The sequence below is a fragment of the Euprymna scolopes genome, chromosome 12 (assembly GCF_053919585.1).
Source record: "Euprymna scolopes isolate OS-2025 chromosome 12, ASM5391958v1, whole genome shotgun sequence".
Classification (NCBI taxonomy): Eukaryota; Metazoa; Mollusca; class Cephalopoda; order Sepiida; family Sepiolidae; genus Euprymna; species Euprymna scolopes.
The window spans coordinates 131,173,188-131,200,776 of NC_136493.1; the positions used below are offsets into that span (position 1 = coordinate 131,173,188).

The window sequence follows — 27,589 nt, forward strand, 5'->3', positions numbered from 1 at the left end:
TAGGTTGGCAGTATTTTGCGTGTACAGTTGGCAGAGATGGTGGAAATTTTCTGTTTCTATGTCTATCCTTGTAGCTATGTCACTAGTAAGGATGCTGGAGGTAAACGTTTTATCTGGGCTGACGTTATCCGCCTGATAGTCAGGGACCCAAACCTTGCATTAACCACCAAGGAGGCTGTCCTATCAGCAGGTGCAAATTACTGGGGCTGCTGTATTGCCATTTGGTGAATGGATTCTGGACCATGCAGTAGCTTCTGATGGGGCCTCTCGATGCCATATTAGTGGGTAATTGTTACGGCTTTACCTTATGTTCTACAAAAAAAAAATTCTTCGTTTCTTTTTCTCTCTTAGTTTCCCCTCCCTGTCCTGCTCTAAGCAAATCTGACGACCTAGTCCACAAATTTGAAATGACAAGTTTCAAGAAAAAAATACACGATTAATACACGATAATATGAAATGACAAGTTTCAAGAAAAAATACACGATTAAACCCGGTTCTCCAACTTCCAACGTAGATCCCTACTACCATGTCCCCTTCTCCAACATCAGGGGTCTACGTTCTAACATTCCAGAGGTTGAAACCCAATTACAGGAGACTAAACCAGACCTTTTATTTTTAAGTGAAACTGGCATTGGACAGGCTATTTCCCTAGATGAGTTCGTAATTAAAGGATACTCTAACTTAACTTCCAAATCTGACCTCCAAGATTGGCATGGAATATGTGCCTATATTAAAGATGGCTTTCCATGTGGTAGGGACATCTCCAGAGAAGATCCTAACTTACCCTATATGTGCTTCTGGGTTGCATTAGCTCACACTACTACATTTATATTTACTCTCTATCGCCCCCACAACAGCAGAGTTACTATCTTTAAAAGCATATCTGAGAAAATTGACCACGTACCATCTGCTTATCCTTCAGCTAACATTCACGTATGTGGAGACTTCAATGTTACCAATGTGGAATGGTTGACCCACTCAAACAAGATCGATGATGAGGGGAGGTTCTGTCAGAATTTCTTCATTGCTTATGACCTCACTCAGATTGTTCACAAACCCACTCTTGTGCCCGACACTGACGGCCAGTATGCGAGTTTCCTAGACCTTTTTCTCACAACTTGCCCTGAACTATGTTCAGTTTCTATTCTGTCTCCTCTTGGATCTTCCGACCAATGTTGTATCAATAAAAATAAAATAAGTTCTCGGACGTACCTCTCCATCGTACAGTATATTGATACACTATGGCTGACTGAGATAGCTTTCATACATTTATATCGGATCTACCTCTGCGTTCCATGTTTAAAAAGGATGTGTCCTCTATAGTATCAGACCTGATGGAATGGTTATTGTAGGTATAGACCGTTTCATACCCTTGAAAAACTTCCAGCAAAAACCTGACAGCCAGCCATGGTTCTCTCCAGAATGTGCTGCTGCCATTGCGCACAGAAATCACTTTTTCCATTGCTTCCAACGTAATAGATGTATCGAAACTAAAGCTGCTTTCAGGACTGCCAGCAACCATTGTAAAAAAGTAATAAAGAACGCAAGAGAGTTGTATGTTCAATCCGTCAAGTCCAAAGTATCTGAGCAGCGGCTTGGTTCCTACCAGTTTTGGCAAATAGCAAACAGAATCCTGAACAGAAGCGTGTGCTCTATCCCAACTATCATCAATGGACCTGAGGTAATCACGTCAGCATCAGACAAAGCTAAACTCTTTGCCAAGAACTTTGCAGCTAATTCTACCCTTTGTGACCAAGGCCGCCAACCTCCAATATTTCCTCCTGTATCAGAAAACACGCTATGGGATATACATATATCTGTACGTGATGTTGCCAAGCTAATCAAAAACCTTGATTCCAGTAAAGCAACTGGCCCTGACGGTATTCCAATTATAGTACTCAAAAAACTTCAACCAGAACTAGCGCCCATACTTACAAAACTGTTTAAACGTTGTCTTAAGGAGAATTGCTTCCCATCACTCTGGAAAATCTCATCAGTATGCCCTATATTTAAGAATTCAGGTGATCGCTCATCCCGCTCTCAGTACAGGTCAGTAAGGCCTTTGATAGGGTATGGCATAAAGGTTTACTTCACAAGATCTCTAGCTATGGTGTAGCTGGAAATGTCTCAATTATTAAATCATTTCTTTCTGATAGGTTCATAAGAGTAGTAGTTGAAGGGCAAAAATCAGAAGCTCACAGTATTAATGCTGGAGTCCCTCAGGGGTCCATCCTGGACCCAACTCTTTTCCTGATCTACATTAATGATCTTACAAATCACATCCTTACATCATTTGTAGACATTTATGCTGATGACACTACCATTTATGGTAACACATCTAAGACAGTAAACGACCAAGTTCTTTCCGATTCTCTCTCCTCTAATCTTGAGCACGTGGTACAATGGGGAAAGGAGTGGTTGGTTACTTTTAATGCATCTAAAACCAAGCTTCTCTCTTTACATCATCAACGTTCTGATCCATATCTGGCATCAATTGAAATGAATGGCTCTCGTCTTCAGGAGGCCTCAAGTTTTGACAAGCTTCTGGGCTTTACCCTTACTCCTGATCTTAAATGGAACACGTACATCAAATCTGTTGGCAAGGCTGCTGGAAAAATGGTGGGATCTTTCTATCAATCCAGAAGATATCTCACTGCTGATGCAATTCTCTATCTATATAAGAGCCAGGTATGTCCAAGGATGGAATACTGTTGCCACATCTGGGCAGGAGCTGCTAGAAAGGACTTGTCCTGCCTTGATAGAGTTCAAAATAGACTTCGTAGCCTCGTAGGAGATGTCCTTTTCTCTTCCCTGCAATCTCTATCTCACAGAAGAGATGTTGCGAATTTGTTTCTGATGTATCGTTATTTTTATGGAAAGTGTTTGACTGAGCTTCAGTCTATGGTCCCCCCTTGCCAAACTTTCAAAGAAACACTCGTCTAGCTGTACACACTATCAATAATTCCTCCAACTCTTTATCTGTGCCTAAACCTAAACGTAGATTCCATGAACAAAGCTTCTTTCTTAGAACTGCACACCTGTGGAATTGTTTTCCGTTTTCCTGCTTTCCGGCTGACTACAATATGGTTGTCTTCAAGTCTAACGTAAATAAGTTCTTGATGAGCCGTTCCATATAAGTTAACAAGTTTACCGAATTTTCATTACTAATGATTACTATATTGTCCAATTTCTACTGTACACTCTTTAACCCTTATCCTTGAATGGCCTCTTGGCCTCGATAATGAGGTGATGCCTGTGTAAAAAAAAAAAAGAAAAGAAGACCTTTATCAACCACTCATTTGCCCCCAAACTCAAAGTTCACAAGGTAACACTCCGCATCCATCGTGATTGTCTTACACAAACTGGTTATGATCCATGCAGATGTAGACTTACGTTTTATATCAAGATGGAGTATTCTCCGATTATGGGCAAATTCAACGGCCATGCAAATCTTTTTGGTGATCTCAATCATCTGATCCATAGTGAAGGATAACATTCCCGTTAACTCTAGTAAATTTGTACCTGAAATAACAATTCATTTATTTATGAGTGTACATGCTCTGTCAAAAAGAAAAAACAAAACTTTATACTTCGTTAGTGTTTGAATATATATATATATATATATATATATATATATATATATATATATATATATATATATATAATGACTACTTCATTTAATCACATAAATTAATATACTTAAGTATAGATTTATGCGTAAACTTTAAGTATTTACTTCAACAGTGCTCAATACGTAGGTAGAGCTAGGTAGTAAGTTATAAAATATATATGGCAATTAAGCTACACAGAATATTCCGTGTTTCATCCACGCTAGGATTCATTTATTTATGAGTGTACATGCGCCGTCAAAAAGAAAAAACAAAAAATTATACTTCGTTAGTGTTTGAACCTGCTGATGAATCCTAGCGTGGATAAACTTTAATAAAGACTTTTCATATCTATCTGCATAAGTATACTTTGATAATTATATTTCAGTTTGAAGAAATATGGTATAATAAAAGTATGGGGTGTTCGTTCGCACCTGACCTCCATAGAATGGAAATATGTCACAAAGTTTAACAAGGTTTTTTTAATATAGATCCACAGAATATTGTGATAAGTGTTTCAGGTATGGTATAATAAATTATGGGGTTTATCTATCTTATTTTTACGTTTTGATACCCTCAAATTCAACCCAAATTTACAATCCTTCCTTTTCATAACCTATCATACTTTCATAAATCAGTCCATTTTCTGTAGGCTGTTTTTGAACCCAGTCAACAATGGGTACTTTTGCTAGTATATATACATACATATATATATACTAGCTGTACCCGGCCAAGCGTTGCTGTGGCTCAGTTTGTTAAAATGGAACACATGTGAAAATAGAGAAAAGTTTGATTCTTTTTTTTTCAAGAGAATGTACAAATTATTTTTTTTTTTAACAGATGTTAAGAAAATAAACAGAAAAATACTTCCATCATTAATTATGCAAAAAAATGAATAAAATGTTGATTTAGTGTTTCAATATGCTTATAAATTATGATAAAACTTGCTGAGTATGCATTGTTTTACGGTTGTTGTAAAAATGGAACGAAAACTTAAATTTCGCTTCGTTTTAATCTTTAATTTTTTAATTGTGCCCCCCAAACGAATATAATCAAAACAGTAACATTCAACAATTGTACTTTATATATATAAAACACAAAATATTTATTAAAAAAAAAAATTCAAAAAAAAAAAAGTTAATAACGAAAGGGAAATTATTCCATTTTTAAACGAAAAAGTCAGTTTGGTATATCTTTTTGTTATTTTTTTACATAAGTCCAGCTTACCAATCACATTGGAAATTTCGACATTTATAAGTTGTCGGATATGTTTACAACGAATAAACACTCCAATCTAGTAGATGTATCAGAATTTTTGTAGGAATTTTTTACACCCCTATCACAAAACTGCGAATACAATATAAAAATCTCGTAATTTCTCTTTTAAAAGTGGGTTGTTTATTTTCTTTATGGATTATACTTCCAAAATAAACTATTGAAGTTGTTTTAAAATAGAAATTTTTTTTTTTAAACAGTAATGAATTTGACGAACTCAATATTTTTCAATTTTTAAACTCTAAAAATCTATCAAAATTTTTCTATTGATTCTATTTTTACGATATTTTCAGGGTCAATGTGAAATTTTATGCTCTTTCCAATAAACCGAATATAATATTTTAGACAAACGGTTTTTTTTTTAATTCACGCCCCCCCCCATTTTCAAGTGTCTAGTAAAAAGTAAATAATTAATTTGCTCACCAAAGTTTTATATATCACAAATTGAAGAGAAAAGGTCTATAAGTAATATATTCAAATTTAAAACAAAAAAAGTAGTGTTTTTTAGAAATTTACCTGTAAAGTTCGAAGTTTAAAACCTTTTTTTTTAAATCACGTTTGTTTTTTCTTTTGTTTTATGAAACCTTGGTCCTTGCTCCTTTAATTGAAAAAAAAATTAGGGCTTGAATTACATTTTTCGAGTAGTTATAAGCTTGGAAAGACAGGGGGTAGAATAATTCACGCCTCCCATTTTGAAATGTCTATTAAAAAGTAAATAATTTATTCACCAAAGTGTTATGTATCACAAATTGAAGAGAAAAGGTCAATAAATAATATATTCAAATTTAAAACAAAAAAAGTAGTGTTTTTTAGAAATTTACCTGTAAAATCCGAAGTTAAAACCTTTTTTTTTTTTAAAAATGTTGTTTTTTTTTGTTTTTTTTTTTAATGAAACCTTGGTCCTTGCTCCTTTAATTGGAAAAAAAAATTAGGGCTTGAGTTACATTTTTCGAGGAGTTATAAGCTTGGAAAGACGAGGTGGAATTATTCACTATTTTTCACGAAATTTCTTACACACCTACCAATCTACCCATGTTAAGAACGGCTTTTGGAATAGACACCCCTAACCTTGCCAGAATACCCGAAAAGCTATAAAAGTTGACGTGTCGAATGTGAACCATGAGTTGGACATAATGTAAAAATGTACCGAATTTAAAAGGGAACGAAATTCAAATTTCCGTTCCATTTTTACAACCGTAAAGCAGAGCATTCTATGCAAATTTTACCTAACTTACTGTATTAATGCTATTTTTTTTAAGCAAGAAAAAAAAAATATTTAGGTTTGGCTATAAATTCCTAAACTCATTTCACCCTAAATAATTTAGGTGACTGAAATAGGAATCTAATTGAATCTTTAATTTCCTGAATAGTATGCGAGAATTCCTTTTCCTTCGAGTTATATCGAATTCATTAATACGGACTTTAGGGGCTTTTTTCGTAATGTTACTGTAAAAATTATTTTTTATTGTTACAAATTACGATGCTTTATTTATATAAAAAAAGCAAAAATAAATTCTTGCGTTTTATTTACTACTGAAAACCATAACTTTAGTAAAGGAATTTTTTGTTTAAACAAAATAAAACATTTTCACTAAGAGTTATATATATATATCGAATTCATTAATACGGACTTTAGGGGCTTTTTTCGTAATGTTACTGTAAAAATTATTTTTTATTGTTACAAATTACGATGCTTTATTTATATAAAAAAAGCAAAAATAAATTCTTGCGTTTTATTTACTACTGAAAACCATAACTTTAGTAAAGGAATTTTTTGTTTAAACAAAATAAAACATTTTCACTAAGAGTTAAGTAAAAATAATTAGTTCATTATATTCTGCGATCATTATTTGAAAAATACTGCAATTTTCATTAAAATTGGTTAATTTCCTGATTTTTGGTGAATTTTTAAATAAAGGGAGGAGTCAAAATGTTGAGCGTCGGCATTCATTTTGTTGTACCTCCATTTTTCAATGAATATTTGATAGCAAAGCAATCACGTGTGGTTAATTTGAATTAAATTTCAATCACATAGTTGCATTATCAATAATCATGTAATTAAACCCATTGAAAATTTACCGATATTGTTTACATTAAGCCTGTAGTGTTTTTTTAGTGATGCAATGTTGGCAACTGAGATTTAAAAAAACCCGCGAGATCAGGAGAAAGAAATGTCCAGAAAATCGCTAGATTTTTAACTTATCGTCTGAAATTTTCAAAAATCGGTAATCCCCCCCCCCCAACTCCATATTTTAACTTCCTACCATAAAAAAATTATAAATATAGTATATTCAATATATAAAATGTTCCGTGTTTTCTCACTATATGTTTCTGGAATTATATTGAAGCGGTTAGCTCCCCAGAAGGCTTACATATTTTATCAGCTAGTTTTGCCTGTTTTTTTCAGAGAGGGTATTTTTTTTTTTTTTTTTGCAGGAAACAAATCATAAACTCAAACTTTTTATAATAAAAGTTAAATTGAAATATACTGCAAATTAAACATCACAATAATGGTGCAACATATTTTGAAATTAGAAAAATAAAAAACAAAAAAACTTTGTTTTAGCATATTAAAAGTATTTAGGTTGGTAGATAATTAAATTCTACTGTATTGGTATAAGTTTTTTTTTTTTTTTTTTGCTGTTGTTTCTTGCTTTTTACAATTTTAGATCGTATTTTAAACTAAACTTCGGAGGTTGGAATGCCCCCCCCCCCACCTAAAATGTACTTGGAAAAATCGATTTTATAGTGAGATTTAAGAATGGTTAGTCGAAAAAAGGTGAAAAACAAAACAAATAATCAATAAATAATTGTTACCAAAGGCAATAAATGCTACTTTTTTTTTTACTTACATGAATGAGTTTATTTTATGTTTTAAAGTTTTTTCAGGCGCTTTTCTTTATTTTTTAATAATCCAATGTGGGTGTGTGGGTGCCAAATATCTCCAGATTTTCTAGAATTCCCCGCTAGATTGCAAACGAAATTGAAACAAAAATGTAGTAGGCAAAAAAAAATAAATGTTCTGTCAGCAACAGTACAACTTCAAAATAGTCAATATCGCCCACCTCCAGAAGAGAGGGAATTCCTGTCCGTGATAACCGTGGTAAAAGAAGACACACTCCAATCGCCAGAAACACCCACACACAGTTTGCAGGACACTGCCGACTCGTCTCTAGCCTCCTGCTTTTATAGTGGCCGGGAATTATCCATTTGCATAATCACATGAGACAGAAACGTGATTTTCCGAGAGTTGCATGGGGTAAATGCTAATAAAAACCCCCGGACGCCATCTTGGAATTCTCTTTTTCCCCCCAACTGGTGACACAACAGACATACCCGAGGTAAGCTCTTTTTCCCCTCATTTTAGTTATTGCTGCTTCTGCTACACTCCCCCCTGATCTCATGATCACAAATGGGGCAGGGGGGCAGTCGTCTCTGTCTGGTACTTCTCCGAAGAACCGGAGGCAGCACTTCCTCCCTGCCATCCTCCTCATCGCCATTATTGCCACCAGTCTGCTCCATAGGCGGTGTTTCACAATCAGGGCAGGGGGGCAGTATTCGTTTCTGTCGGGTACTCCTTCGTAGAGGCAAGACGGGTGGTCCTTCCTCCGCTTCTTCAGTATGTACATTATATGGCTCAAAATCTTCTTCGTCGTCCTGCATCATACTCTCTGTCTTTTCAGAAGACATCATACTGTCTGAGTCTCCCTCTTCCTCCGATGTAACAACATAATGGCGAGGGCGCAAATCCTTCACGTGACGAGGCACACCGTCCACCAAAATTGACTGAGGGCTGATCACCTTGGTCACCTCACCCTTGCCGAACCTCGTGGTACATCGATTTTGTGGTCTTCTGACCCATACGCGATCTCCAACCTGGTAAAAGCTGTTCTTGGGACCTGGGGACGCAGTTGCGAGATTGGTCTCCTTTACTCGAACTTCGTATTGATAAATCCTATTGGCAGGCGCAGTGGAGGGAGATGTGTTGTCTCTTGGTGTGATGTTATACCAGTAGACAGCCTCCTGTATGGGACAACACATTCTAGCCGCTATTCGTTTCACTGTACGATGACATCGCTCCGCTATGCCATTCCCGGCTGGAGCGTATGCACAACGGAATCGCAAGTGAACTCCCCATTTACATGCAAATGCTTGGAACATATTGCTGCAGAAAGCTGTGTCATTGTCTAAAAGGAGTTCATGCGGCGCGCCACGCTCGAGGAACACTGCCTCCAACTGATGAATCACGCTTGCCGAGTCCTGCCTTGCCAATTTCCTCCAAATGGAGAAACGCGATGGACCACAGTCTGTTAAAGTTAAAAAATGGAAGGTGCCATAATGCGTGATATCCATTCCAATTCTCTGCCAATTCTCGTTAACTTCCAGCTTTCCCTTTTCCCACCTGACTGGCGCTGGGTCAATGGACTGACATTCCTCGCATTTCTGTATGACCGTTCTGACAGTTGCTTTTGTCGTGGTTGGACATCTTCTCCTGACAAAGTAGGTAGTGCGTCGCACCCCCGGATGTCCACTATCTTTGTGAATAGCCATGATTTGACTCTCATCCAGCTCGTCTGTGTGGACCGCGCCTATCACTGGGTCAAGACCGTTTTTCTTTTTCATTGCCTCAAACCACCGCTGTGGCACTCGTGTCAGTCGGTCAGCAATGTTTCGTGCTGATGGAACCAGCGTCACATCCACTGTCAGCCCGTACTCTTTCACGAGCTCCTTAAGAGTGCTTAATCGCCTCCTAATAAGCATCTCGCTTGCTGCTTTGGTGCGTACTCGCGCCTTTCCAGTTAGCGTGTCCGAGACCCAATGGTATACGCAAACAGAATCTGTCTTTATGTGTAGCACCTTGCTCTGCCACTGGAGAGCCAAATTGATGCCTTTCAATACGGCATCCAGTTCAGCCAAGTTGATATGTTGAGAGTCATCTTCAGGTCGCAGCCAACATGCATCTTCCAGCACAGTTTCACACATCTCCAAGGTTGCCTCAATTGCTAGGGAGCTAGCATCGACCCATACATTCAGCTCTTTGCCGTCCACACACCAATTTCCCTGTGCCGGATCGTTCTGCTGTGCAGATTTTAAGGTTTCGAACATCATACGATGTAGTACGGCGTCCCTTGCTTCATCATCCCAGCCCTTCGTTACCGAACTTACTCTCCTTCTGAGTATTCCGCAAGCCACACGAAGCCAACCGCACACCGGAAAGTGCCCGACAAGTCGACCACACAGGGAAAAGATTGTTCGTCGCGTAACAATACTGGGAGCCTCCGGAATTGCATTTCCTCGCTTCCACCGCAGTTCATTGCGTTCCATCCTGACTGCCAATCCCAGCACCCGTGCACCGTCCTTCAACTGCTCCGGGTTCTTGCACTCCAACCCGAACTGCGCGAGGTGTTCTCTCACACGGGTCGCGGGCACCACGTCTTCATTGACAAAAATGTCATCAATGTAAGCAGATGCTGCGCGGCTTATAACTTCTTCCTGAGATAGTACTTCGCTGACAATTGCTCTCATTATCAAGGGAGCCACATTCAAACCAAACCCCAGACGGGTCAGACAGTATTTTTTCCCATCGATTTCCACAGTCTGGTATGGCCACAGTGTCTCATGGACCCGGACTTGTAGGTATGCTCTTCTGAGGTCCAGTAGAGACACGTTAGCACCTTTTTGTCTCCACTCACGCAGCTTAGCCGCACAAACATCTGCGTTGGCCGTAAATGCGTCTACGTAATGATTTAGCTCCCGGTAGTCCATTACCGGGCGCACTTTGGCTTTGTTCTGCTGTATCACAGCCATCAGGGGAATTAGACCTTTGGGGGGTCCCAATTTATCCTCTGGGTATGGCACGAGCCAACCATTATCTATCCAGGTGTGGAGCTCCTGCGTGTATTCTTCACGAATTTCTGCTGGCACTGGGTACTCTGACACTCGATTATGCAGCCTTTCAGGGGGGTGGTCCACAGACCATTTCCACGATGCGGTCCACGTTCGGTTTTGATGGTCAAAGGTAGCAGTGAAATCTGGTTCATCGATAGAAATGGCTGCGCATTTAATACTTTTCCTGGCGCCCAGCCGCACTGATCCTGTAGGCTTGACAACGACACCTCCTAGAGCTTTTATGGCGTCGATCCCTAGAAGCAAGTCAAATCCCAGTGGCTTGCCATGCACCACCAACACATCGACTCTGGCAGACACACCTTCATCAGTGGATACAGAGACCGTTCCAACACCGCAGCACGCATAGGACATTCCACCAATTGTATTGACATTTACGTTTGTTTTTCTCCAAGACCGGCACCGGTCTGCATGTAAAATTGTCCTGGAGCATCCTGTATCAATAAGCGCCAAACATCGCGTCCCGTCAACATGGATGCTTATCACCGGGAGCGTCGTGTTCACATCTTGGTTGGGAAGGAGACTGGCGCTTATGCGTCCTCCCCTTGCTCGTTTCCCGAGCAGTTCCGAGCCCAGTGTCCACTCTCACCGCAACGGTAACACCGTGTTCCACGTTTTCGACAGTCCCTTGCAAGGTGGCCTTTAACATTGCATTTGAAACAGGTCACGTTAACAGGATTATTCTGGGCCCTGTTGTTGGGTGAGCGTGTGGCCGCAACCACATCCTGATTTTGTTCGCCAGTCGTCGTCAAAATTCTCGCTCTCGACATTAGCTCCCAGGTCAGGGCTTTGATGTTCGGCACCTGTTGAAGAGCAATTGAGATGGTGTCAGGGAATCCAGTGACAAAAATTAATTTTGTGAGTCTCTCTGAGCTTTCTCCTGTGAATCCGGCCAATCCAACCAACTGCCTGATTTTGTTGGCGTACACATCCACACGTTCACCAGCCCATCTAACCATAGTTATTTTTCTATATGCTGCAAACGCATCATCAGTAAATGCCTCCTTTAATCGAGCCTCAATCTGGTCTATTTTCTTTTGATCGTCCTCCTCCATTTCCATGTAGAGGGCCAGTGCATTGCCTTCCAGGTATAAAGGTAGCAGACTCGCTACGTCATCCACCTGCTGAAGTTGTGCGACAAGTCTCACTTTTTTCAGCCACGCTACAACGTCTCCCTCACCAGAGAACGGCTTGATAATATCACTGCTTATCCGCACCTTCGCCATATTCGGGCCGAAATAGCTTGAAACAAAAATGTAGTAGGCAAAAAAAAATAAATGTTCTGTCAGCAACAGTACAACTTCAAAATAGTCAATATCGCCCACCTCCAGAAGAGAGGGAATTCCTGTCCGTGATAACCGTGGTAAAAGAAGACACACTCCAATCGCCAGAAACACCCACACACAGTTTGCAGGACACTGCCGACTCGTCTCTAGCCTCCTGCTTTTATAGTGGCCGGGAATTATCTATTTGCATAATCACATGAGACAGAAACGTGATTTTCCGAGAGTTGCATGGGGTAAATGCTAATAAAAACCCCCGGACGCCATCTTGGAATTCTCTTTTTCCCCCCAACTGGTGACACAACAGACATACCCGAGGTAAGCTCTTTTTCCCCTCATTTTAGTTATTGCTGCTTCTGCTACAGAAATCTCAAGATCTATCAGCAAAACCGCTAAAAAAAATGGCCTATCGATACAAAGAAAAACACCTATTTATCATAGAAAAATTAAGTATAATGTTAGAATTAAAAATAAATATATAAAAACACACATAGATATAGTAAACATATTATAACAAAACGTGGAAGCCATCCGTCCAGTGGTTTTTTAGACTAGTAATTGCGAACGAACCAAGAGTCACATTTTTATATATATATATATATATATATATATATATATATATATATAGGCAGCATTTTTCATTCAAGCAAACATTATTAAATACAACGGAGATACTGGGTGTTTTGTAACTATTCTGTGTTTCCAACTAACAATTTATTAAAAAAAAAAAAAAGAAAACAAAAGATATTGTGAAATTTAAATTTAACTTTGAAAATCTATTTAAAAATAGTGCGGTAGCAAAAGTACATAAGTACCAAATTTACAAATTACTTTTTGTCAACAAATGTTAAAAAAAAAATAAACAGAAAAATACTCCCCCTCGGGTTTTTATTACGATACACATACATTTGAAAAAGTTGTCATAAACAGATATATAATAAATGAATGTTATCAAAGGCAAGGTAAGTTACTTTTCTACTTTATTGGATAATTTTTTAGTGTTTTTAAAAGTAACTTATCCTGCCTTTGATAACATTTATTTGTTATATATTTGTTTTTTGACAACTTTTTCGAATCTGTGTATAGTACCCCCCCCCCCTTTGCCCAAATATTAAGTAAAAACTCACGCTTTTGAATACAAAAAAAAACAACAAAAAAAATCGATTTAGCATTTCAACATTTTAGCAACGTTTGGCTTCATCCAGTGATTGCTGGTCGAGCCCAAGCCATAATTGACGGAAACTCCCAAAGATCTGGGTCAAATTCTGCAAGAGTACCATTTTTATTCATTTTCGCCTTTTTTTTTTCCAATTTTCGGAGTGGATTATTCACGATTGCTGTACTAAAAATATAAGAAACCTGCATTTTCTCTTATTTTAGATTTTTTCCATTACACCAAATTGAGCCACAGCAACACGTGGCAGGGTACAGCTTGTTTGTTCATAATCGATAATCTAAATAACCATTGGCCTGATTGCTTCGACATTTTGGCATAGTATTTTCATCATACCCCTGCGTGTTTTTATATATACCTCTTTTTAATTATAACATTATACTTAATTTTTATTTAATAAATTAGGTGGTTTTCTTCCTAATGATGTGGCCATTTTTTTATTTAGGGAAATAGCACCACTCACTGGTGATTCACCAGTCACATGACATCACTTAAAGGAACTTTCAGTCTCGTTTACTGTAAACAGAATGTGTTTACAATATGGGTAAATTATTTAGAGTGAAATGAGTTTAGGAATTTATATCCAAACCTAAATATTATTTTTACTTAAAAAATAACATTAATACACTAAGTTATAACAAGTTTCATTGTGAAACCCCTACAAACATCTATATCTACTTACGTTATATCAGAAACTGAGCGATCCCTAAAAACCTTTAAATATTGAATTTTTGGCATTTAAAAAAAAATTTGAATCATCTGCTAGCTGAGTGTCAAAATCAATAATAATCTGCCAAAAGTATTGAAAAAAAACAAAAAAACAAAAACAGAAAGAACCTCTTTCAAACATACTGGCAATAATTTAGTTTTGTGTTTCCCTTGAATGTTTCCAATAAGAGGGACCGATTTACTAAAACTTTGTATTAGAAACTGAGCACCCCTTAAAAATCTTTGATTATTTAATTTTTTGCATTTTGGTTAAATTTGTTAGTTTGCAATCACCGATAATCCACTAAAAAAAAATTGAATAAAAGACAAAATTAAAAAGAATGGTACTCATGCTGAATTTGACTCAAATCCTTGGGATTTTCAGTCAATTATGGTTAGGGCTCAACCCGCAATTACCGCATTAAGCCGAGCATTGTTCAAATACTAAATCAACATTTTTTTTTTGTTCTTTTTTTTTTTTTTGCATCTGTTGGCGAAAAATAATTCGTACAGTCTCTTGAAAAAAAAAGAACTTTTCTGTACTTTCACCTAACAATTTACGATTTTCATAAAAAGCATTCATCTTTTCTTATGAAAAAAATTTTGTTTGCCAACAGAAAAAAAACAAAAAAAAACAAACTTTACTGCAAATTTCTTTAAAAAATAAAAAAAAGTTTTCTTGAAAAAAATCTTTCACCTAACAATTTATGGTAAAAAAAAATCCATATCTTTTTTTGTTGATAAAAAAATTTGCAAAACAATAACAAAAGTAAATAAACAGTAAATTTACAGTAGATTTTTATTTTTTCCATCATCCATACCAAGCAGTAAAATGTTTTTTTTAAATCTGGATTGAACAAAAAATCTGTTATTGTGCTTGCTATGGTGTCCAGAGAAATTGACTTTGCGGTTTCCATCAATTGTTTATGAAATTGTGCCCTCAAAGTTTCAATAAAATTGTTTTGAGCTTTTAAAAATTCTTGCTAGTTTTGCAATATTTTATCCAATAAATTTGGATCCATGACATAAATAATTCCGATTTTGTTTTTCTTTTTGTTTGTGCACAAAATTTTCCTTTTCTTTTTTTTTTCTTGTTAGCAAAAAATTTTTTTTACATGTGTTCACAAAAATAATTGAGTAAAATATTTTTTCTTCCCTGTTTATGCATAAAAGAATTCTCCGAATTTTTTTTTTTTTTTTTTTAAGACTATTAGCGTTTTTGATTTTTGAGATCTTGTATTTAATCTGATGGCATCCTCGTCACCAAATTTTGTTGTGTTTGGAGAAATTGTGATGTCAGGATAATTGGATATTCTAACAACAAGCAGATAAGCTCATTATAATTTAAACACAATTTATTCACAGCAGAAACCTTAAATTATTTACAGACGATATTGAATGCCCGGCAACATCTGCCATGTTGCTTTTGGTTCCCCAACTCTCTAGTCTTTTCAGAGATCTATAAGAAGTGATAACTTTGACTTTATTTATTTAGAGTTATTCCCCCTTTTATCACTATAACAGTAAAAGAATCTAAAATTGAGATCAGGATTTGTTTGATGATGAAGTTTGAGGAAACCACTTCTGTCCTCCCTCCTTACTCATCCCATGCATTCACCGACAATGAAGATATATTTTGATACATCAATGTTTAATATTATTCTTTTAAATACAGATGAAACACAGCACGATCTCATCCATGGTAAAATGGCATTACGTACCACAGTATTTCATATAAATATGATAAGACATGGCTGACTGTCAAAAATAAAATAATTGTTGATTGATTAAAATCACCTGTAAAGGACATCTTACCCACAAAGGTTGGATGCAGGTGGAAATACCCAAGGGCATGGCTTCATTGAGAGGAAAACAAAATTCCAGAATGGATGTTTACAGGTAGATGCGGATGTGTGTGTGTGTGTGTGGGGGGGGGGGTCACTAATTATTATATAAAAAATCTGGCCCAAGATGGAGTACTGTTGCCACATCTCGGGTGACACCCCAAAAAGCACCCTTTCCTGCCTTGGCAGGGTACAAAACCATCTTCAAAATTTAGTAGGCGATGACCTTTTCATTTCCCTACTCCCCTTTTCTCACAGAAGAGACACTGCGAGTCTGCTCTATCGATACTTTTATGGTAGGTTCATCGACTGAGCTCCAATCTATGGTTCCTTCCCATAAAACGTTGCCAATAAATACTTGTCTAGCTAAAACAACTGCTAACAACTTTCCTTACTCCCTATCTGTGCCTAAAACTAAAGTAAAATTCCATAAGCAGTCTGTCTTCCCTAGATTTGTCTGTCTGTGGAACTCAATACCGTTTGTCTGCTTTCCGGCTGACTATAATATGGTCGTTTTCAAGTCTAATGTGAATAAATTCCTATTAAATCGTTCATTTAGATAATCTAGCACTTTACAAGCTGAATTGTGTCCAATCTTGTCTCACCATCTATCTACACTTAGCCCTTATCTCTGAGTGGCTTCTTGGCCTTGATAAGTAGTGATCCAGCAAATAAACCTAACCCAAAATTTATATTAATAGTCGACTGATGATCGGGTCCGAGAAAATCACTGTCAATTCTTATGCATCCTTTCCTTGCTCAACCCAACTCGTTCACCCTAACACCACCAATAAAGACATATCGTATTTTTATGCATCCATTGTTTGTGGTCATTGTTTTCAGTACAGCAGAAATACAACAAAAATCTCCCAGGCAACATCGGATAGGTACAGCTGATGAAGCATTTTATTTTTATTAAAAAAAAAAAAAATATATGATCCAATTAAAATGCAAATAGTGTTGAACATTTTAAAAATAAACTGAATGAATTTTAAAATGGTGAAAGAATTTTTTTCAGAGCTATGGAAGGAAATGAAGAGTTTACGCACAGCAAAAATATCGCACAATCTCACCCATAGGAAACGACATTACATACCACAATATTCCATGTAAATATGATACTCAGAAGTTGTGCGCACCAGTCCATAAATCTGCGAAATGTACTCATCGTTCAATTGACACATGGAAATCACTTCGTTTTGGTTGAATTTTTTTGCATCTATCTACAAAGAAAAGAGAAAAAATTCATCCATTTAAAATTTAACTAAAATAAAATTAACCCATTAAAATTTAACAAAAAAGAACAATCAGCTTGCTTTGTATTTTTTTTTATTTTTTATTTTTTTGATAATTCGGTAGATTAGTGAACATTTGATAATAATCCACTTAAAAAATTGAAAAGACAAAAACAAGTGAAGCATGCATGGTTCCCCCAATATATAGAAATCAGTTAGTTACAACTTTTCAGAAAGTTTTATAAAAGACATCATTTTTTTTTTTTTTTTTTTTTTTTTTAAGTACGAAAGTGTCAATTTTAGCCATTTAAACCCAAAGGGCATCCTTATAGGGACAACCGGAGTTTTCCCAGAAAATCTGTTCTGTTATTTTTTTACTTATATCATGTGCAAAATTTCAAAAAATTCCAAGGTGTAGTTATTGAGAAAAGTGCGGCGGGACGAACAGACAAGGGTGAATTTACAGGTCCACCCACTTTTGTCGGGGAACCAATAAAAAAAATTACAGAGGTGGGTACCGCTTTCATATGTGCACCCAAATTTTTTAAGTAACCCGAGAATGGCTGTTTTTATTTTGCCATTTTGAAAACAAAACCTAAAAACAAAGGGACATAACTTAACACTAATTCAAACTTGCCATATTTATGTCATAATACCCACAAATTTCTATTAATCGCTTCAAAATGATTTTCTTCACAAAAATAAAACTTAATCAGTTTACATGGTTTTTGGAATATGATATTTTTGTTTCTTTGTAGATATATACATTTCTAGTTTTTTAATATAGGGAAAATTCCGGACAAGAACCGAGAAATGATACGAGAACAATATGGACGTGTGATGTGTAATTTGAAGATGGATCAGATGACCTCAGAGGAAGATTAAATCTGGATGAGTTTTGGGGTTAGATATATAGAACAGTTGAGGTAGCAGGGCTAGTTAGAGGAAGGTGTAGGAAAAACCTGGGAAGAATTGATAAAGATGGATTTGAGAGAAAGCAAGAGAAATAAAGACTTGGCCAAAAATAAGTTACTTTGGAAGTTGTTTTAAAAGTTGTCGAACGTATGAAAGTAGGTAAAAGAGACAAAATAAAATGTCAAAGTAACACGTATCCTACCTGTTTGCACACATATGATTTTTCCTTATTTTTATAAAGGAGGATCTCTTTTGAAAATCCGCCATTTTTTAAATATTTTTCCACTTCATCTTTAGTTGGATCAATATTCTGTTGAATAGAAATATTAAGAGAAAGAAAATATTTGTATTAAAATTCTGAATTTTTTAGATGAGGGCTGATTGTTTATATTACGTGTATTGATCGGGCTATTGTTCTCATTTTGTGTGGTATTTGTGTAACGTTTCGGTGGGATTAGCCTTCGACCATCTTCAGGCATGTTGGTTGTTGTTCGCAAATTATAGAAAAAAAAAACAAACATTGTACACCCTTAAAATTTTGGTGATGAAAAAGAGACAATCCCCTATCAATTTTTTTTATTAGAGTTGCTTCCCTTTTGTCAACCAATTTTTTCACACACTTGAAACTAAAACGATTAAATAGACAGTATATTAAAACTATTAAATTAATAGAATACAAAAATATCTACAGAGTCAGTGACTTTTCTATTTCTTTTCCAAAAAATAACCAAGATGACTGAAAGACAATCCAACCAAATAACACTCAAGATGAGAACAATAGTCCGATCTATACAAGTAATATAAAAGACTCACGTTAACATTGTTTCTTTGAAGTGCTGCTTAACGTGAATCTCGCGTGACCAAACGCACCATTCCGAGACTTTAAAAACTACTGTAGAAACAACAAATGGCTAATTCTCTGCTCCAACAACATAGCAAAAAAAAAGACATACTGAAGATGAAGGTTTCCTTTGAAATATATTTATGAACTTTAACATAAATTTCAAACAAAATATCTGTATATTTTGTAACAATGCATTGTTTTGGCTTCAAACGTATATAATATGTATTTTATTTAATTAAAATATTTGTATTATTTAAATAAAATTTACAAAAAAAAAACCCCAACAAACAACTCCATTATTTTCTATGAAATTTTGTTTACTTTTTCTTAGTAATCTTTACAATAATTTATATTTATTCGTAATATTTGGATTCTTTGGACTACTGTTCTCGTCTTGAGTATTATTTTTGCAACATTAAACAGATGTAACTTTCAACATCTTCAGATGTGTCTTATCAAACTCAGGAATCTTTCTACCTGTGGCATAGTGGATAAAGTACTTGGTGAAATTCAGTTGTCTTCTGGATGTTGAAGGTTCAATTTCAGTGCAGGTGACGCTTAAAAATATAATTATAAATTACTTAGGACTTCTACTCTGACATGGTGTACTGAACAAGTCGATGCTACTCCATGGATTAAATAAAGGGTTCCATTCAAAATTTTGTGCAGATAGGCCAAACAGAAGTATGGTTGCTGATGTGAGTAATACTGTAGTCACGTCTGGGGTGGTGTCACAATCCTGTGTCACAGTACCAATTAATGTATCCGTCAAAGTATCTCTAAGATTTTCAGTCTGTCGATCAGTTTGAAATAGCACTTTCATCGGTCTGTCACCAACCCCTAAACATAGGGGCTAAACTTAAGTCATGTTAAGTTAAGTGGCTACACTTTTATGTTCGTCTAATGATGAATCCTTTTCAAAACTTAACCAAATATTTACTGCTCACTGGAATTACCGCTCTGATTCTCAGAATGCACAAAATGCGCGCAATCCTAAGTCTGCACGGAAGAATCTTTAACATGCTGACCGTTCGTTGGCCGTCATCAGAGTTGAGCTCTTCCTTTACAGGTGCACTGATCAGTAGGGCTGTGACAACAGCATATTCTTTTCATTGTTTTGACTCTTGAGTATATATCCGTTAATATCTTATGTTTTTATATAGACAGATGTGGTTCTCGGTTGATTACGCGTGTCTGTGTCGGATATATACCCGAGGGTCAAAAGAATGAAAAGATATTCTGTTGACACTAATGATCAGAAACATGGGCCTCTCACAGCTGCATTTTAGAAATCACGTGTCAGGGTAGAACTGGAAATTAACAGGATTATTCTCCACAAACAAAAAAAGCAATAATAACTCTGGTGATCACTTTCTTATACACAAAAATAATTATTGCATAAGATATTTTCACATACACTTGTGCAAAGAAAAATTAAATTACCCAAGTACTTCTGAACTCAAAATATACTGTTTCAAGATGCAGGATTTTTCAATTTTTATTCTTTCAAGTAGTTTTTTGGTTGGAGGAGGAATGAAAGGCTCTCCCCCTTAGCTCCTTCACGAATTTCAGCCTTGGGCAGTCAGCCCAAAAAGTTGACCTGCCTCCTTTGAGGCCAGCAGGGAAGTCTCTCTTGTATGGTCTTATGGAAACCCTAAATCTGACTATTATGTCTCTGAGATTAGCATTTTAACCTCTGTTGTTTAGAGATTGCCCATCCTTCTATTCTCTTTTCCCCTTCTCTTTTTTGTTCTAAAGAAATCTATTTCTCTATTTGGGTTTCTTTCTCTTCTGAATTCTCTCTCTCCTCTTTCATCATCCAAGTTATTTCTTATCATCTGCAAGGTGGTTTCTTGCTTGACATGAAACACATAGCTTACCGCTGATATTTTCTGTATATGTCAATCCAGACATTGTCACCCAAATGTCTATTTTCTTTGTTCAGAAATTAATTTTTGTCCACAATATCTCAACAAAAACACATTCTATCATTTCTCTGTATATATGATTTTCTGCCCATGTGTGAACATCTCCGACCACACCTAACACATATGGTTACCAGCAAGACAATCTGGTGCTGTCTCGGTTTGAAAATAATGTTATAAATACCTTCTATTATAAAGAGGAGTCCGAAGAATACAAATAATGCGAATAATAAACTGATTCGTTTGGCCTCTTGATATGCGGGAGAGAACTAACAACTGCTTGAATTATGTTTAGAATAATTTTATTCCTGTACATATGCAGCTGTGAAAACGGCAATAAAAATAAATAAAAATGATTGACATAAATGCAACACTAAACGTATAAAAAAGATATATTTTACAAAAATAACATGAAAACAAAATAATACAAAAAAAAAGCGTAGGCGATAGACATGACAGCGGCACCAGACACATGCGATACAAGAAAGGGTTTCTTCAAGACTATCAGGTAGAATGAGGAATATGACTACCGAAAATATAAGTACAGAAATATTGAATATATTCTTATTAAAAAACAATATATATATAAATCATAACCAATAAAATATATAAAGATTTTAGATTCTCACCTCGTTGGCACTTTTAGTTGTTGTTGTTTTTGTTTTACGGCATATCAACCTTTTTCAGGTTATTTAATGCCGAATCTAGTTATTTTGAGGAACGATTTTTAATGGAGTATATTTTTTTTTTTTTTTAAGTCAGATTCTATTTAACCCATAGTTGGGACCCTAACAGGTACTACCACTCCGGGTCAGAGTGGACCTGGGAGCAATGGCAATTAAAGAGTGGCTCCACACTCCCCAAGGCCCGCAAGGTGGGGCCTCACCATCGGATATAGTTTTAGGTCATATCCAGGACCGTTGGCACTTTTAGGGGCTAAAGAAAAAACTGCTACTACATTTGAACTGACCAAACGATGGCCGGATGACGAAAACAAAGCGACCTGTTCTCTCGAGTCTAATCTCAAAAGGGCTTGGCATCCTTTCTGTGATATCATTCGCCTGAGGCACTGACCAAATCACAACCGAAAGTAGGAACATCTATCTTATTTTACTTCCTAAGCTACATACAACACAAATAATTATTTATCGTATTTAAATGTATTTATACCACTTTTGACGATATTACTCTAACTAGAATGATATTTTCCTATCTTTTTTTTTTTACCTTAGGGGCCCATTTTAGATAGGGTCTATTAGGCTTTGATAATCAGCATTGTGATTTGCAAGGCACATATTTACAGGCCAAATATATTTTCGATTTTTATTGAAAAATTCAAATAATATTTTGTTTATGTAGCTGCTGCCAGATTCATCTTTCTATAGATGTTTTTTTTAATTTTTATTTTCTATATAAAAAGTAATAAAAAAAAAATGACTTGTGCGTCACCGAGAATCAAAAGCAAAGTGTTTAATTTACTTTTTCCTTTGACGTTAATGCCTGAGCTATGAAGACATGTTTGTGCGAGGATAAAAATTAAAACATGAACCAATAGCTATTACGTTACGCATGAATATTCGTAATGTCGTCATTTGACCTTCACCTGGCAAATTCCATTTCTTAAATTTTCACACTTTTGCACCAATTTTCCCTAGCTAAAACCCAAATATAAAGTTTTGCATGGACTTGAATACCCTATATATTAAGTTTCATGTCTGTAGACCAAAAACTGACAAGAGTTTGGTAGGTAAAATTTTTCAACAAATATATATACATATACATAAATATATATAAAAAGAAGTTTTCGTTTACTATAACGTTTTTACGCAAATATCACACAAGTATAAATCATGTAGAATATATGCATGAATTTAGTTATTAAATAAATAGAAAAAAAATGTTTTTAATATGAATACCAATACACAAAAAAAAATAATTTATAGGAGTGTATATATAGATACTAGCGAAGGGTACCCGGCGTTGCCCGGGTGTTTTTCGGTGTGTGTGGTCGGGCGGGGGTGAGGATGTTAACGAAAATCTAAGAATAAGCGAAGTAAAAAAAAAAACAGAAAAACGAACGTTAAAAAACCCTACTCAAAACATCAAAAATAAAACACAAAAAAAGCTAACGTAAGGCAAACGAACGATGTTAAATGTAAAAATCGAAAAAACAAAAAAAAAAACCGAGTTTGTGAATTTTTGTTCTGTCTGTCAAAAGTTTTTAGCGGACACACAAACACACATTTTCGCTTTTATATCTATAGATATATATATATAGCTGATGTTGAAGCATTTCTCTTAACAAATACCCTGGATATCTTAGCACTAAGTGAGATTAACCTACACTCCTCCATCCCCTCTAACCACTTTAACATGCCTGGATATCTCCCACTCTGCCGTAAGGACTCTGACAGACACATGCACGGACTTGGAGTTTACATTCGTAATACCCTCCCCCTGACTAGAGAAACAAACCTAGAAACGGATGATCAAGCCTTTATGTGCTTTAGACTAAACATGCAACACAACATTAGCTACTTTTATTTTCTCTACCGCTCTCCCTCGACTCAGGACTGCACCATTATAAGCAAAGTCTCTGACAGCATAGACACAGCACTCTCACTCGACACTAGCGCACAAGTACATGTATTTGGTGACTTTAATGTCCATCACAAAAACTGGCTTGGATTCTCTATTTACACAGATGCAGCGGGCAGCACAACTCAAAGCTTCACTATATCTCACTCCCTATCACAAATTGTTAGGTTTCCAACCCGTTTCCCTGACCAGGAAGAACAACACGCATCACTTCTAGATCTGTTTTTGACCACAGTTCCCGATGATTGCATAACGAAGGCCCACAGCCCACTCGGGAATGCTGATCATGCAGTGATAATGGTTGAAATCGCCCTAAACTCCAGAGCCAAAACTGAAGAGCCAGTGCTCAAAACGAGATATTATAAAAAGGCTGACTGAGAAGCCATCAGGGAACTAATCAGAGATGCCCCATGGGGAAATATTTTTTCTCTCCCTGCTGAACAGTGTGCAAATGAGACCACTGACTGGTTCAAAACTGCAATTGAAGCGCATGTTCCCATGCGGAAATTTTATAGTAAGCCCCACTCTCCCCAATGGTTTACTTCCATTGCTCAAAAGCAGCATGCATACCGCAGATTTAACCGACATAAGTTCAGTTCAAACAGACTGAAGTATATAGAAGCTAGAAATAAAGAAATAGCGACAACTAAGAGAGAATTTACGGAAACCACTAAAAAACGCATCGAAGCACAAAAACTACGAACTCGTGACTTCTGGAAAATCTACAACAGTGTAGTAAATAATGGGCAATCAACAATTCCCCCACTAACTAACAATCACGAGGTTGTCATCTCAGCAACCGACAAGGTAACATGCTTGCCAGTCGGTTTGCCTCAAACTCCACACCGGACCCTTCCAACCACCCCCTACCTGACTTTCCTATGCGGACAGACGCCACACTAGACGATCTGAAAATCACCCCTGCTCAGGAGCATGCTATCATAAAAAACCTTGGCATTTCAAATACATGTGGACCCGATCTCATCCCAGATGTGCTATTAAAAAAATGCTCAGCCGAAGTAGCTCCAGTTCTCTCCAAACTCTACAACAAATGCCTTAATAAAGCTTGCTTTCCGGGCTGTTGGAAAACTGCTTCTGTTGTACCAGTATTCAAGAATTCTGGCGAAAGGACTGACCCATTAAATTATCGCCCCATTAGCCTCCTCCCACTTTTTGCCAAAATATTTGAGACCGTAATCAACCATGCTCTAGTCCATCACCTTACAGATACTAAACTTCTGACTGACCAACAATATGGATTTAGACAAGCCCGTTCCACAGCAGACATCCTAACTGTAATCTCTGAACGTATATACCATTCACTGGACAAAGCGGGGGAGGGTAGAGCGGTAGCTCTAGATATATCTAAGGCTTTTGACAGGGTATGGCATGAGGGTCTCCTCAGGAAAATTAGATCATACGGTATCACTGGTAGAATACTTAACATAATTAAATCCTTCTTAGATAAGAGAAAAATCCAGGTTGTCCTCGACGGTCATACATCTAAACAATATGATATAAATGCGGGAGTGCCCCAGGGGTCTATCCTTGGACTTCTATTGTTCCGATATTCATAAATGACCTCCCTGACAAAATTGCCTCTGAGATGGGTATATATGCTGATGACACTACACTCTATGGCAGGCACGACAGGAAGACAAATGAACACATTTCTAAAGAAATGGCAGAAACACTAGAGGAAGACCTCCAATCTGTAGTGGAATGGGGACAAAAATGGTTGGTCACGTTCAATGCCGCCAAGACTAAACTAGTTTCATTCAATAATTACAAGAAACCTTCTCTACCACCTATAGCAATGGCCAATGACTCTTTATCTGAGAGTACATCTTTCAAACTCCTTGGCCTAACGTTCACAGGAAACATGAGTTGGAACAATTACATTGAAGGCATTGCCAGGGCCGCTGCAAGAAAGGCTCTCTCTACCGTGCTAGACAACTACTAACACCCGAAAGTATCCTGTACCTCTATAAGGCCACCATTTGCCCATGTATGGAGTATTGTTGTCACATTTGGGCTGGTGCATCTGCTACTAGTCTCTCGCTCCTTGACAAGGTTCAAAAGAGAGTCGCCAATCTGATAAGCCCTGAACTGGCATCTAAGCTTCAGCCTCTGTCCCATCGACGAAATGTTACATCCCTCTGCCTGTTCTACAAGTATTTTAGTGGTGAATGCTCTGACGAACTGCAATCACTTGTGCCCCCACGACGTGAGCACCCTCGACAAACCCGACAGGCTGCTAAATCCCACCCCCACACTGTAGAGATCCCTAGATGTAAAAGATCTTTCTACTCCAATAGTTTCTTCCCCAGAACCGCTAGACTTTGTAATTCCATTCCAGGTCCCTGCTTCCCCAACAGTACTGACGTGCAGAAGTTCAAGTGTAACGTGAACCAAATTCTTTCTGCCCAAATCCCTACATAGTACCCCAGGAGTTGTTGCCCCTGATAGTAGCCCTCTACACCAAAGTGGCAATTTGCCTTGTTTGGGGTGAAAATGTAATTAAAAAAAAAATATGTATATATATATATATATATATATATACATATATATAAAATATATTCTCGTTACCTTTCCTTTCAAAAAAACTCCTTTCTCTTCATGCAGGAATTTTGCTGTTAACAACTCAAGAATATCGTTGTAAGTGCCTTCATTGTTATATTGCTGATCTCTGTGGAATAAAAGTAAAATTAATTATTAAAAATTGAGAAAAGAAAATAACAAAAATAAACACACACAACAACAGTAAATAAGTTTGATTTAAAGAAAATTTTGAAAGAATTTTGTGATAAAAATTTGAGTTCTTTCCCAGAATAAAAAAAACAAAAAAAAAACAAAAAAAAAAACAAAGAAAAATGTGTATGATGTATGTACCGGTGACAAAATGAAAATATCATATTCCAAAAATCACATAAATTAATCAAGTAGTTTTATTTTAATAAAGAAAATAATTTTTAAGCAATGGAAATTCGGAGGCATTACAGCATAAATCTCACAAGTTTTGAATTATTGTTGAGTTATCCCTTCCCCCCTTTTTTAATAGATATTTTTCATAATGGTGGATGAGACAGTAACTCCTGATGCTTATAAAATTTGATTTTCTTATTTAAAGATACTACACTTTAAAATGTTTATTAGCCAAAATATTAAAAATTTACATTAGCAACAAATTAGGCACAAGTGTGTGAAAAAAATTGGTGTCTTTGGACATTGTTGTTAGAATCATTAATCACCATAATACCACATTTACTCCAGGGTCTGTCCTACTTAAATATCTCAAAGCGTTCCAATAATTTTTTTTACCATAAATAAAGACGTTTATATACAATCATTTGATTAGCATGTAGTGGGAAAAACAAAAAAAAATTTTTAAATTTGGTTAATAAGACCCTTCCAACCATTTCTAATAGACTACCCACTATTTTGCGATTTCTTTTAAACTGAAAACAGGTCAATCTCTATATAGGGTAAGAATAAAGAAAGAAAATGGAAGGTGGAGAGTCGGGAGAATGGGTGATGTTTTTTCTAAAATGAATGCAATTTGGGAGAGGCCAAGGATGAAAAAAAATTAAAAAAAAAAAAGTGGACATCTTGGAGGTTTCCTACTAGCAGGAGCAGGGGAGCATTCACTCGACTTGCTAAGAGACTAAAGCAAAACTTTCCGATAGGACCAGAAACTGCAGATGCCATGCTCAGGCAGGGAACACATACTCAGACTTAACTTTGCTTCCTGCACATGAACTCGCTATTTGTATCCACCTTTAGTCCAAAACTGTGGAATGTACCGTATATCGACCCAAAAAAATAACCTTAAAATCGTCTCCTAGTTGAATTTCTGGGAGACGATTTTAAGGTTATTTTTTGGGGGCTGATTTATACATAGGTAATGTTTCTGGAAATATTGTTAAAGAACGACTCAGCACTTGATCATAACATAGAAAATGTCATTTTGTTTGTGCGTTCAGTATATACTAGTAATCCTAGTAATCAATTGCACTCCTTCGAATCCCACTGCAGTGTGTTTGCCAGCATGTAAGCACATGCGCGGTTTTTCAGTGGGAGGCTTAATAATAATTGGAATAGCTCTTGCAATGTTCACTCTCTAGACGCGTCTATAGTTCTAAGTTCGATATGATGTATTCGGTGATATGACATTTTTCTAATAGGTTAGGAAATGTAGTGTTTATGACATATCGTTTTCTCCTAAGTTCAACAAGTTTTAACAATTTAATGACAGCTATTTAATGAAACCATG

The 27,589-nt window shown here is 36.4% G+C and overlaps 1 protein-coding gene across 3 annotated transcripts in view; it reads right to left on the bottom strand.

Moving 5' to 3' along the window:
- LOC145291485 (uncharacterized) overlaps nt 1-27,589 on the bottom strand; it is a 139,439-nt gene that overhangs the window by 13,373 nt on the left and 98,477 nt on the right. For all 3 annotated transcript variants that reach the window (XM_080137368.1, XM_080137366.1, XM_080137369.1), the window contains exons 4-7: nt 25,906-26,005; nt 18,152-18,259; nt 16,896-17,022; nt 3,394-3,522 (exon numbers count right to left, since the gene is read on the bottom strand). In XM_080137368.1, coding sequence (XP_079993494.1) covers nt 3,394-3,522; nt 16,896-17,022; nt 18,152-18,259; nt 25,906-26,005 — 464 coding nt within the window. The remainder of the gene's footprint in view (nt 1-3,393; nt 3,523-16,895; nt 17,023-18,151; nt 18,260-25,905; nt 26,006-27,589) is intronic.